The 14780-nt window shown below is 40.0% G+C and overlaps 1 protein-coding gene across 1 annotated transcript in view; it reads right to left on the bottom strand.

Moving 5' to 3' along the window:
• The window catches only part of XKR4 (XK related 4), a 214643-nt gene that overhangs the window by 67119 nt on the left and 132744 nt on the right, over positions 1 to 14780 (bottom strand). Inside the window, exon 2 of the mRNA XM_033065493.1 lies at positions 11714 to 11913. Within this exon, the coding sequence (XP_032921384.1) occupies positions 11714 to 11913 (200 nt within the window). The remainder of the gene's footprint in view (positions 1 to 11713; positions 11914 to 14780) is intronic.

Genomic DNA, 14780 nt, shown 5'->3' with positions numbered 1-14780 from the left:
CTCCTGGTTTCCCTGGGTAGGAGCTCCAGAGAAGCTGCAGCTGCCAGAGCTGCTGCAAGACTCTGTGACAATCCTAGATGGCTGCTAGAGGATGACAGGGAGCGCTACTTGTGGCTGTGCCAGAAAAAGTCACACCGAGGGAGGATTCAATTCTCGCTTTTGACTCAATTATGCGAGTATGGAAGAATTCCTCTGTGTCTTGAAGTGTCCACAGGGTGGGAAAGAACACACAGTGTCTATTAGCTATAAGGGTCTGGGATCAATAGTAATTGAGTAATCTCATAGCACGGGGTTCTTCCTGCCCAGGCTATTTAACTCCCAAGAGCACACTGGCCACCCATGCACAAATGATATGCTAAAAGCCCCACTCAAAACTAAAACTAGAAATTCTCTCTTCAGCAGTAACACAAAAGCAGCTAATGGTTTGTTTTTAAACTGCATTTATTATACACAGAGAACAGAATACAGTTTACCACTTTATTAACTGACATACTGTGAGAAATAACACCCACTGGAAAAGGAAAAATATTTTAAATTCATTTTCATTATAATTTAGTTAGGAAACCAAAAACTAATAAAACACATTTAATAGGTTTTTATCCCCATTAGGTTAGGTAGAATGTCATGCTTAACACAAAAGACAGTTACTTAATACCTTTTAAGGTAAAACAATGCTCCTGTAAATCCCAGCAAGTAGATTTTGTTCATTAAAACAGTTCCACTTAGTTCAGTGAGAAGATGCCCACAGGGGTGAACCTCCTGTGCCTGGCTGGACCTTTAGTTTGAGTCTCACTGTAACGCTGGTTATTCACTGATACTTGCAAAACTCTGAGCACAAAGAAAAAATACAATGGGTTTTTATATTTGCAGCTTGATGCTCACCTAACACACAGCTGAAAAATGCTAATATGTATAAAACAAGTTACAGATATGAAATCCCATACAAATTTCATCATTTGTAGTATATCCTGTATACCACCAAACCTGGATGTGTTGTGAGGCACATTTTAAAACCTGCATTCCCACTTTGACATACAACTTGCAGCTAAAATCACTCTCAATGGAAAAGATTACTTTCTTGGTTAATTTTGGAAAAAAAAAAAAAAAAAGTAGTTTTTCAGATTAACAAACTAATATGCACTAACATGCACTAGCAACGAAAATGACAGAAAATTTCAGATCTGTGTTTTTGGTGTGAAGCTGGACATGCACTTTGGCTCTGTGACTGAAGATTTAAAGGTCATTGCACGATGAGGAATTCACATTAATTCTTATCTTTGTGGTATTGTGCAGTCTCTGGGCAAGACACAATCATGACTAAAATTTCTCACTGCTGTAATAGACACAGGAAAGCTTTTTCTGTGCCACTCATGCATCACTTTTTTTCCCCCATCTCTGAGCAAAACTACCAGGCATAAAAACACAGGAACCCAAAATGAAACTGGAAATTTTTTCCTTGGCAAGTTCACTTTTAGCACAACAAAAAGGGAGCAGAAGGATATGCCACCAACTTTCTGACATTCCCCAACAAATAAAATTCAGTGTGTAGGCAAGATATCACGCTTGCAGAAACTAAATGCACTACTTTGTGTCTCAGGCTGTCTTCACCACTTTGTATACATTAGCAGCTTTATGAAGGCACTGTTAAATTCAAAAACCTGTAGATAATATGAAAATAATTTTTTACTGGGTTTGCTATTCCCTGCAGCAGTAAAGAATTTCTTTTCACAATACCTCCAGGCTCATAACACCCTTAAAGCCTGGATCCATCAGAGGGAGCAGCTGATCTGCTGGAGAAGAGGGCTGCCCTGCAGAGGAATCTCAGAAGACTGAGAGGAGTGGCAAAAAGACTTACAAAGGCAAAGGCAGACTCTTGCATGTGCATATAATTTTGGGCAACCAGTATTGGAAATACTTTCACAAAGTGGACCAAGGCCACTGAAGGGTCATTGAAATAATAGTATCATAGAATGGTCCTGTCAGTCCATGCTCTTGTAAATGATCTCTCTCCATCTGCCTCTTAGGCCTCCTTGGAACACTGAAAGGCCACAATTAGGTCACCACAATCCCAATTCTTTTATCCGCTCCTTGTAGGAGAGGTTCTCCATCCCTCTGATCAACTTGATGGCCTCCTTTGGACTCATTCCAACAGGTCCATGTCCTTCCTGTGCTGTGGACCCCAGATTTGTTTGCAGCACTTCAGCTAGGGTCTCACCTGAGCAGAGCAGAGGGGCAGAATTCCCTCTCTTGCTCTGCTGGCCATCTCAGCATGGGATATGGATTGTTTTCTGGGCTATGAGTGCACATGGCTGGGTCATGTCCAGCCTCCCACTCACCAGCACCCCCAGATCCTTCTTATCAGGGCTGCTCTGGATCTGTTCATCCCCCAGCCCATGTTGGTACCGGGGGTTGCCCTGACCTGGGTGCAGCACTTGGTCTTGTTAAACCTCATGAGATTCCCATGGCCCCACTTCTGGACACTGTCCAGGTCCCTCTGGATGGCATCCTGCTCTTCAGGTGTAGCAACTGCACCACTCAGCTCAGTGTCATCTACAAATCTGCTGAGGGTGCATGCAATCCCTTTGTCTATGTCATCAATGAAGATACTAAGTAAGACTGATCCCAATATGGACCCCTGAGGAACTTGTCACCAATGTCCATCAGGATTCTGAGCCACTGACCACTATCCTCTGGATGTGACTGTCCAACCACTCCCTTGGGCATCTAGCAGTCTACTCATCAACTCCATCTCTTTTCAATTTAGAGAGAGGGATGTTGTGGGGAATGATGTCAAAGGCTTTGCAGAAGTCCAGGTATGTAACATCTGCAGCCCTTCCCTTGCCCACTCAGAGCCACAGTGTTAGGGGCTAGAGCACATGGTGCCTGAGCTGGGTTTGTGTAGCCCGAGGGAGGACTGGTAGAGAGGACTGTGAACCAAGAGAAGAGATCGAATTGCCATGCTCTCTTGCCTAAAAGGAGAATTACACAAACCCCTCAAACTTAGAGGCACACAATGAGTCAAAACTGCAGCAAGGGAAAATCTGATTTGCTGTAGGAAGAGATTTTTGCCAGGGTGGTTAGCACCGGTACAGTTCACCTAGAGAGACTGTGGGCTCAGCAACCACAGAAGTGCACAAAACTCAGAGACTGAGGAATCTGATCAATTTTTGAACGTGGTTGTTCTTCCAGAAGGGTTTGAGCCAGAAGAATGATTGAGGACCCTTTGACCTACCTTATTCTTTCATTCTGTGACAAGACACTCAATTGGTATGAGCTGGAAATATCACCCTCAAGTGAGATTATCAGCTTGGTATTTGAACAAACTGCATCAAAAAGCCTTGAGAAACCAATCTTTATATTCCTATGCAAACCTAAGTTTATAAAACCACTTTTAATTCTTTTCTTTCAGACTGGAAGCTATGACAAAATATAAATCCAAAGTTGTGTTCAAGTACCCAAATATATGACAAGGTTTTTCAAAATATAGTGAAGGAGGCACCTACCTACTATCTTTGGAAACCAGATGATTTATTGAGACCTTCCAACAGGTTTTTGAAGCTTAGCTAGAGACACCTCTCTCTGCCAATGTAGCTAGGATAGCTAATGTGAGAAGAATGAGGACAAAAAGAGTAGCAGTAAAATGTATACTAAATCTCCTTAATACTGTTTCTAATGACCTTTTTCTATTAAAATTACATATGCAGATTTCACGCTGGTGTGTTATGAAGCCTTATTGCTATTCACTCAGAATGACCTGAATAGTTTATTCATTTTGCTGTGATGTAATGAGTAGGAAAAAAAAGTTCAATGAGTGGCCAAGCTTCACAAATGATTTTTTTTGCATCATAATGCAAACTCACATTTATATGTCTATATAGTGCTGTGTGATCCTTTGGTCTTTTTATAACCAGTTAATAGGTAATAAACAAAGATAAATATATCAGCATAAACTCATTAAAAAATAGAGTCACCAGAACATATTATTTATGAAAATTATTTGATGCAGTTCCCCTAATTTCTTTTGCTGCTAGAGGAATTAGGGTTATTTTACTGCAGTTAAACAGAAAGAATAAAAATGCTCACTAGTCAGCTCTGATTGACTTTCAGGGGTTGAAGTACTGTAAAATTGGTCTGTTAAGAAGCAACACCTTAGCTCTGCCAACTCATCTTCCTGACAATACCTGTGTACACTGCCTCTTGCTTTTACAAATTGTATTGATGCATCATATTTTCAGATAGATGAATGAACAGGAAATAAGCACAGGACATAAAGCATTATAGGGTTACGAAAAGAACTATAGTGTTACAGAAACATCCACGGTCTCATAATCACTCCCTGGACATGGGTGCTGAAAGAGAGCTGGTATTCAGAAAAGATGGACATAATGGCAAAAGCAGTGTGTGTGAATGGAATGACAGCAGGATGTTTCAGAAAGTGTTCCCTGATAAAATAGATTCTGTTTGCATACAAAATCACTTTGGGGAAAGATAGTGGGTAGTTGTTAGAGTCTGCTGTAGAATTCCAGAGTTATATTTGGATATGGATTAAGATGTTCAAGCCATTATTACAGGGAGAAATTCTGCACAGAATTGTCTCGTTATGGCAGCCTCTGATTTGTCAGATATAGGCTGGAGAACAAGTGCTGCTGAAGGCAGCCCAGATATTCCAGAGTGTGACAACTGACAGCTTTTCTGAGAGAAAGCAGAGGATTCTTTCTAAACTTAGTTATGGAAAGTATAGAGGTCGTTACAGGACATCTAATTGTAGCAGAATAGCACTGAATCACATAAATGTTGGTTTAATTTATATAGAATGGAGGGATAAACAAAAATAGATCTTTTAGTATGCCTAACAGAATTTTAGCGAAATGAGTGAAGGCAGCAGAAGTTAATTGTTCTGTTCCCCACTTCTCTGTGGGGGAGACTTGGATTTTCTTTGAGGCAAAGCACAGAAGGATTTCTGGAGGTTTTGAACACTGAAACCCATCAACTTCCAGAAAAAAAAAAACGTCAAAACCTACCTCAGAAATGATTCTTTGATGAAAATGAAGAAAAGAATGATGAGTAATAAAGGTTGTGGTTTATAGGACAATTTTCCAAAAGGGCTTTTGAAATAAGAGCTCAAAGACAGAGCCAGCCAATGGAAAATAAGAACAGAAAGGAAATCTGTATTAGCGTAGATGGAAGCAAAACTGGAAGCTCCTTGTTTTCAGCCATTGCAACCAAAACCTCTCTGTCTCAGGATTCAAAATAAGCCAATGTGTGAAATCCTGCTGCTGGTGAGGAGCATCTCAAGCATCCCCACTCAGAACTGGTGCCGTGTGACTGAAAAGGAGACATTTCACATGTCCCTGGCTGAAGCAGGACTACAGTGCAGGCTTCAACACAGAACTTTAGAGTAGCTTTTAAAGCAATAACTAACTGAAAACAAAGGTAAATCCAGAACCATAGGATGGCTTGGGTTGGAAGGGACCTTAGATGTCATCTAGTTGCTAATCTCTGCCATGGGCAGGGACAACTTTCAGGAACATTAGATTCCTCCAAGTCCTGTCCAAGCTGGCCTTGAAACATGAAAGTGTATGAAAAGGAATGGATACATTAAAAATGAAGTTGATCATAAGAGAGCTACAGAGTTTACAATAGCTCTATATCTTTCTTTTATAACGCCTTTCTCAACAAGTAAAATGTGGCAGATCTAATCTATCAAATGACAGAATGGTGAATACAATACTAATGGAAAAGTGCTGGTGATGCTTGAGAGGTTAGGGAATAGTAGAGAAATAAGGCAGGTAAAGGAGCTAATTAAAGATACTGCAGATTATGTTGAAATGCTAATAAAGAACCCTTAGGGTGGAGTAGAGTTACTCGTACAATTTTAATACTGATTACACTTGGAATCAATCTTGTCTGAATACTTTTAATGACCTTTGTTTAAAACATAATTTACTAGTGAGTGTTTGGGAGATATTGTCAGTGTAGGAAAGGAAAGTGATATGTGGAAAAATCAGGGCCACCTTGCAGGCTGGAAAAGTAGAAAAGAGATGAAATTTCATTGCATGCATTTAGTTGCTAATACATTTTTTGCTGTAATTGAAGTTTCATCAGAATGACATGACACCAGAAGAGCCTGTGGGTTTTAAAAGATCATGAAATAACTAGAATTAACTAGTCCAACACCTAGATCATACTGAGTGAGATATTGCCATGAGAAATATAGGGGCTCTGGATAAATGTCATCTGGAGTCTTCTGTGCAGTCTTGGTCATCTGTATATACCAAAGATGAATTCAGACTGGGACCAAGGAAGAAAAAGTCTATGAAGAAAATTCAGAACCTCTCATGAGATGAGAGAATGCACAGCAGGAGGAATGATGGCACTTTTCCATCAAAGTATCTCTTATTCCCTAATTCCATTTGTCACTCACAACAGTCCCACTGGGCAAGGGAAAGCTGTGCAATTCCTTGTCTGGAAGGATACATATTTGGGATGACAAGTGGCTAGCTGGTATGTAATATAAAAATATATTAGCTGAAGTATGACTGCTTTTCCCTATAGTGGAGGCTCTCCATTTTAACTTTTTTAAAAATTATAATTGTTTTTATTTTTTCTTTGTATTGACTGTTTTTTACTACATTTAAGAAAACATAATGATCTTTGAGATGTTGTTTGTTTTCTTATACTTGATCAGAAGTTTTTAAAAGCAGGACAGAAGGACAGAAATGGGCTGTATAATTGTACAAACCCCATTTCCTTAGGGAACAAGTGTAAAATGGGGATGGCACAAAAATAAATATGGACAGACTGCTCATAAAATTAAAAAGCCAGGACAGGCATCAGCAAGTCTCCATCAATCAGAGAATTAAACTTTCAACTGGTATATTAGATACTAAGGGTATAACTAGTTTTAAGATTGTAATCGGGTTATGAAATTACTGTGACATGATTGCCTTCAGGAAGTCCTCTCCTGGACTATCAGAAACAAGGGTATGCTAATATGATGACTCTATCTTAATGAGAAAAAGGTAACATTTTTAAAATTTGCAAAAGCACCTGCGGATCAGTTTAAGAGTCATTTCCAGAAAACACATTTACTCCCTAGTATATCATACTTGTTGATCCTTGTCACTGGAAATCTGTTTTGCCAAGTATCAAGCAGAATTGGTAACTACAGGTTGCTCTGCTTCACTTTTTCTGTGGAAAGGTTGGGTGCTGGACTGCAGTGCTGCAGAACCTTGACAACACAGAGAAAAGTAATGGCAACTTGCCCAGAACTCAAGTGCTGCAACTGATTTTCATACAAATATACATTGAATTGTATAAAATATTGCATCAGCATTCTTTTAATGTATTTTATTTATGTATGTATTTATTTATTTATATGGCATTGCAAATGCAAGCAGCATTTTATGGAGCAATCCAAAATTGTTGTGAAGGTAACAAAAAAGAAAAGTTGTGTCAAAGCATAACACTGTCCACACAAAAAAAAAAAAAAAAAAAAAAATTGCAGTCTTAAATTATTTTCTGTTTACTGTGCTGATACGAAAGGAGTCTGAATTCCTGATGCACAATTCCTGAGCTTTGCCAGATTTTTAAAATCAACTAGTTAACAACATAATTTGCTTCTGCCAGATAAAGTTAGGACCTATCACCCATGTCATTAACTGCTATCAAGTCTCTGAGCTTCTTCTTCAGCTCAGGCAGGAGCAGCAATTTGTTTGGAGTAGAAGGACTGGAGAATGGTGCTTGGTGGCTCTGTAAACTTTTGTACACTGGCTGTAGTGTCAGTACATGAACACTGTAGGGTTTCCAACAGAGTTGGTAGAAAATAGGAAAATTTTTGGCCAGGGAGATTCCCTGGAAGTGTACTTTCAGCAGAATCCAGTAGCTCTGTGGTGTATGGCGACTTCAATGAAACTTGATGAATTTATAAACTGGTCTGAACTTTCATTTTGCTTCTGGCACTACTGTCAGTCCCCATTAAGAAATGCAGCTTTATATGACATAAACTTTGATTAGACTTTGATTAAACTTTGATAGAGACTTTGATTAATAGCACTGTATGGAGAAGCCAGAACAAACCTCCCAGGGGCTGATGAAGAAAAAATTGTCAGTACAGTAAACAGGAATGAGAAGCTAATCTATAATTTAAGCAATGTGTTAATTAATACAGTATAAATAATGAAATCTGTGGTAAATCCAGGGAGTCATTTTGTCTATCTGCTCATCTAGGTGCAGTTAGAACACCACATTCTTGAATAGGAAAGTAGTATCTGTGTGATAACTGAGTCTCTCCTGGTCAGCAGGATTTTTTTTTTTGCTTGCTGAAGTTAACTCATTTTTAGATGAGAAGCCTTTCTAAAATCAAATGGCATAGTGGGAAAACCAAAGTAAGTAGAAGAAGAGTGCCAAGGCATGGCTGCTAGTCTGTGGGCAGGACTACCAAGATGAAGTGCCACATTAAGGGACAGCCCTGACCTTCCTTAATATACCCTGCTGCTGTGTCCTCCTTTGCCTCCCCAGCACTGGCATGACCCATTGTGACACCCCCTGTCCCAGGCAGTTTGGCTGTGCTCAGAGCAAAGGCAGGAGAAATAGACTCCTGTGAGGAAAAGAAGGAATGACTTATTTCAAGGCACATCACTCAGTCTTCTAGAGAGCAGATATTTCTTCAAACTCAAAGGAATCACCAGAGTGGAAAAGGTGGAGGTAATAAGGGCATTAGCACAGCTCCAGTCTAGTCCACTGTCAAACTGAAGTTGTTTGTCTTCTTGATAAATTAACACCTAGAAATCATCAGCTTTCCCCACAAGCAACTGGACTCCTTCCCTTCAGGTGAGGCCTGGCTGCTGGTTGTAGGCAGAGTAAGAATGAACACTGCCTCTAAATGTGCCAGTTTTGATGAAATCTTAAAGAAGAATCAGCTTTTTAGATAATAATTTAGCTATTGTTTTACTGTTACTTGGATATATCTGGATGAGGATGCAGAAGAGGGACAAGGACTCCATATGGACTGTGGATGGCCTCGAACACAAGCCTGGCTCTGCTGCAGGGTCACAATATGATCACTTGCTAAAAGTTTGGGGAGCCCAGGCAATTGCTAAAGGATCCTTGTGGTGCATCCTCTGGGCTTTTCAAGTGGTCCTTACTGCAGTGCACAGGAGATTGAGAGGGAAGGTTTTGCAGATATTGCACAATATTTTTCATGATCCCCATCAAGATGCATGTACATCTGCATGTATTTCTTCCCTTAATTAGCAGGGCTTAGTTACTGAAATAAGAAATAGTCTGAACCAAGCCAACACTCACTACAAAACCTGGAATCTTCAGTAACGCTGATAGCATTCTCCTGTTGGGAATAATGCTATTTTGTTGCATTTGGAACTGAAAATATAGAATTTCATAAACAAAAATACTTAAAAGTTTTTCTTGCAGTAATTAATGGGTTAATATTAGAAATACCCTGGTTACAGACCATTCATTCCCCATGCCAAATTTGTGGTTTGTGAAAGTCATCATATACTTTTAAGAACATGGACCAGCAATATCACTTAACAGGTCTCATAATAACCTTGCTTCTGGGACAGAGAACTAAAAGAACAACAATAAAAAACATGTAACATTCCCTAAACAAAGAAAATCAATCAAACACCCTGTTTATTGATCCATGTTGGAAATCTCTCTAACAGGCTCAGTGAGTGGACAGCTAGCTGAAGCAGATATCTTATGGCTGGGCTTTTTGAAATACCCACGTAGCATGATACCACTGAGATAAATTATGCTCTTCTTATGCAGCCTCACAGCTAATCCACCATCCTATGGTGCAATGCATCATCCTTATAATTTCTTTAAGAAAGGAGAGAAAACAAAGAAAGGATTTTCACAGCTGGCAAGATGCAAAAACATATTCACTTTTATCATGAGAGTATGATGGTACTACTGTTTAAGAAAATGCTACCACCTTGCTTATTTTCTTAGTTTTTTTAAAATGGATTCCTTTCTCTGCGGAAGTTGGAAAAAAATGGGGAAAGAGAGCATAAGTAAATACCTTCAACCTTCTCAGCTGAAATCCATAATTATAGTTTTATTACCTTCTGGTTTCTGATACATAGAGCTGATTGCAGGCTGCAGGAACCATTTTTGCCTTTTAAATTGAAGTATTTCAGGTCTTCTCTAATTAACAACCACTTGCAGAGTGTATCACAGGCTTAGTGCCTACTCACCAGGCTCATTTCTCAGAGACAGATCTGTTATTGCACTAAAATGAGGACAAGAGGCATTCTGTATTAATAGTTTATGAAGATAGCTCAATTACAGCTGACCATACAGTATTCTATGTTCTTCTCCTAAGTCTTTCTCTGGACTCATTTTTCTGGGTAGACAAATCTTGAAGTAATAATACCTTTGCCACAACAGTTTGAATTTGTTGGTGTGGGGCCTCATCATCTTGAGAAATAGCAGTAGGAAGTGCATAGACAAACTTCCTTGTACAGAGTTCCCACTAATTAAAATAGAAACTTTGGTTTTCTTTTCCCATTAAGGGGGCAGAGTTTTAGATCAAATGAAATAAAAACACAGGAAAAAGTCCTGCTTTTTATTACATGACAGTTCAGAGCTCTGTAAAGGTAAAGTCTCTGATTTATCCATAGGAAACTGCTCAGGATCAAGATCTTCACACAGTAACCCACTTTGTGCCCAGTCCTTTTTTACCCAACCAGACTCACTGCATATTACTCATAATAAGCTAACCAGAGCTAACATTTTCTTGGAGAAAGGTGCAGTCACATTTTCTTCTCGTACAGTGGTAAGGACATGACCTGTTCCTTAAAAGCAAATGACAAAAATTCTGCATTTCCTTCTTCCCTCTGTCCTTCTGATTCTCCCCTCCTCCCTTCACTCCTCACTGCCTCATGGTATTTTTGTCACCTTCTGGATCCCAAGTTCTCATTCACTTCATTACCTTGCTAAAATATTCTGTCCAGGTGCAGCCATAAGGCAAAACAATGGCACAATACGAAAGGACAGCTGTCAGGTAGCCAAAAGCAGCATGAAAAAAGCAATAATGAACGAGATATTCTAATATCTGTATCATCAATTGACAAAGCCATACAGCAGGACATATCCATGCATGTACCATTTCAAACCACACTTGCTGAAAGCATCAACCTTAGAAGGAAAGCCAGAGTGTGCAGGAATGAGTACTGCTGGAGAGATGATTTGTATTATTTCAGGTAGCCACGGCCGAGAACTGATGGGCATAAACATTGGCATTTTCCTCACAGAATTGCTGTTATCTCCTGTGCTGTCTCCTGTTCTGCATAATGCCATATGAACCTCATTACTGCAGTTTGCAGGGTTTTGAACATTCACAGAAAAAAAGCATAGAGAGAAGAGTAATAGTTTGATTGATGCAATTTTCACATTGGCCCAGTGGATAATCAGAAGAGCTCTTCTATTACAAGGACATGCAGAAAGCAAAACATTATAAATCCTACACAAAACTCAGGGCCATTAAGACAGGCTAAAACCCCCTCTAATAACACGGGCTTTCTTGACAGAGTTATTGTTAACAGCTAAATAGCAGCTAGCAGGTAAGATCTGCTCTTATGCCAGGACTACAAGGCACACTGCAGTCTGAACGAAGGATAAATATGTAGGTGTGGAAATTACATCTTCCAAAAATTATAAAAAATAAATAGATTAAATGAGCCCCTACCTTGGAGAGCCTGGAGTGTACGAGTCTGTACAACAATACAGAGTTGCAGGACCAGCTGTGGTGCACTTTCCAGAAAGGTGGCTAGCAAATGCAGCATACTCACATCTGCATACTCATACACCATTTTCCAATAAAACCGCCATCTGTCATTCTCTCCACTCTGTCGACTCCGGATACCCAAGTACATTGTGTGAAAATACCTGGAAATGAAAGAGAGTGGTTACAGAAGCGCAGAATGACATTTCACAGGTTGTACTTCTGCCTGCAAATAACATATTGTTCAATGTACTTCAAAATAATGAACATTTATTTGAAAAGATTGTTGTATTTCAATTTATAATAGTTGATGTGATAAGAGTAAACTAAACCGAAGACAAGACTAGCCTTTATGAAGCCATTGAAAAAGCTTGGCATTGTCTTATTTGTTAAATAGTATTTCTGTCAAGGACCTAGTTTTCTAATTTGAAATATATGGGTGGTATCTTGCTTATATGGCCCTCCTCAGAGGTCTTGAAAATAATGAGGAACAAAACTGACTCTTTAATGAGAACCTGCAAAGAACTAATCTCCTTCTGCATGGCTCTATTAGGACTTGGAGGACCGCCTGCACTGCAAGCCTGAAGTGGCCTTAGCCTGTAGCTCTGCTATGGCTGAGATGATTGTCCTGCTTTTCCACCCATCCAATGCACTGAGTATTTCAGATACTGCCAAATATATAGTGTTTTTTCCCCTCATAGTTTGATTATTTTAGTTGAAGAGAAGATGTAGCTGCGAGCTCCTATTTTAGGAGGCGTGGAGATCTGGCTGCGGGTTCCCTTGGAGATCAGAAATGACTCACTAGGGAAGCTCCCATGCAGCAGTAGCAGTAAGAAGCAGCAGGAGCCAGGAACTCAGCAGGCTGCTACTGCTCCCTGTAGTAACCTGCAGATAAAGGGAACAATAGCCAAAGCCCATCAGCTCTCATGGCCTATGCAATCAGCAGGAAAAACACCTGGCAACCAGCTCATTAAGTAGATTTTGGAGGGTGCAGGAGTAATGAGTGGTTTTAGGAAGCAAGGGATGTCTTCTGAAGGCTAGTACTCAGATGTTGGGATGCCTGTGGTGGCCCTTGCAGAGCTTGCAGCAGCCTCCCATGACACGCCTGAGTCACAGCACAGTTTTCTCTCTGAGTGGCCTTTGATCCGCTCTGTAATTTTGATCTGATCTCAGTTATTCTGTGTCAGAGAAGCCCCCACCTTGTTGCTGCAATTTTAGTTCCAAACTAATTAAGGCTGGCTGAAAAAAATCCCCAGTCTCACTTAATGAAAAATTTTGAAGATTAAGGTGTTGTCTTGCATCAGGGTGCCTTGTGTCCTACTGTAGCAGCCTGGTGGGCTACTAACTGATGTGGATCTTTGTTTCCCTTTTTCTTGAGGCATCTTTAATATCCTGTTCCTGACAGCATTTTCTTATGATATGTTTAGTATTTTTTCACAGTGATTTTTAAAGTGGGATCCTATTTTATAATTAGAAAAAGTTTAGTAAATTTTAACTACTTTCAATATGAATTTTTTTAATTACTTAAGTATTTCAGTATTTCTTCTTTCCACAGGTCTTAAAACCATTTCATAACTGGTGTAGAATGGTGAATTGTGAAAACTCTTTTTACAAAGGTTGCATTGAACCTTTAGTCTCTACTCTGCTCAGATGTAACTCTGGAGGTGTCTTATGCTGATGAGAAGACTTTTGGCTTCTGACTGGCAAGGAGCCTAAGACTCACTTGCCTCCTTGAAGAATGACCCAATGCACCCTTCTACCCAATGCACACTCTACTGCAGAGCAGCAGTTTTAATTCAGGAATTTTCACCAGACAAAACCAGGGAGTAGCACAGAGAAACAGCTGAGAGGGCAGATCTGAGCCTGCAGCATTTCTCTTGACAATGCACATCACAGCAATATAAAAAGAAAACACATTAAACTCACATTTAAATTAAAATCACACCAGGTGGCTTTGAATTTTATCAAAGTCCCATGTGGGAGTGAAGCAGCAATGAGCTGCTCAGAGATTGAGACCACAGAGGTACAGTAAACAAGACACCAACTGTAACTCTCATGCAAAACACTGAGCAGGTCTAGATGGGTCAGAGTGTGATGGGATAACTGGGGCTCTCTGCTGTCTTTGGGGTTAGGTAAAGTGAAATGGCCTGCTGCCCAGATCTGAAAGCCACTGAGCTGGAAAGGCAGCTCTTGCGGCACAGTTCTGTTAATGGGGTCCATTGGACCCACAGGTTCTCAGTCACGATCCATTTAATTGTTCCTAGACCTCTCATTAAAGTCCAGCAGCACAACAGGGATGGGTAAAGCTTGTATTTCCTTCTGCACTTTATTGCTTGGGTGGGGTTTGTTTGTCCTGCCTAACATGTCTTCCTAAGGGGCACACCTTGGAATATTGCACATAGTGGGAGCAGACAGCACCTTCAGCATCCTTCTTTTTAAGATATCACTAACCCTTGCTATAAATTCCTAAAGGAGCTGTGGCTGCTGAAAGTTGTGCCAGGAGGCTCTAGCTCTGCCAGTGGAGCCATCTGCAACTTCAGTTCTACAGCATTTGTACAAAAAAATACTTTTCCTATTACAAAAATGACATACTGTGGCAGGTGAGGACCCCTAGGGTTCTTTACCTGCTCTGCAGAGTGGTTGTGCATGGCAAATATGTTGTGATTAATGAACCCGTATGGAAATATTTCCTCTCCCATTGCACTTTATTGTGAAACACTGGCAGTGAGTTATTGGGGACTGGGGAATCATTGCTCTTTGTCTACTTAGCTCTCTGCAATTTAAACACAAGACATGGAGGAGGAAGATACTTTCTGTTTTACACACTGGGGACCAAATTTCAGCCAAGGGTGGTATTTTTTTTTCTGTCCTTTCAATTTTGGCCAAATTAATTGCAGACTGAAATGAACATTTATACACATAATTACTGTCACTGGTTTATAGGCACAATCAAGGTGATTAGACAGCTAAACATTCTGATTTGCATCCACAATTAATTGCACCAGCAATTGATGTTAGGTGTGCAAATTAG

This window comes from Catharus ustulatus, chromosome 1, assembly GCF_009819885.2.
Source record: "Catharus ustulatus isolate bCatUst1 chromosome 1, bCatUst1.pri.v2, whole genome shotgun sequence".
Classification (NCBI taxonomy): domain Eukaryota; kingdom Metazoa; phylum Chordata; class Aves; order Passeriformes; family Turdidae; genus Catharus; species Catharus ustulatus.
The sequence above is the reverse complement of the archived record's forward strand: the minus strand, read 5'-3'. Positions and strand labels throughout refer to the sequence as shown.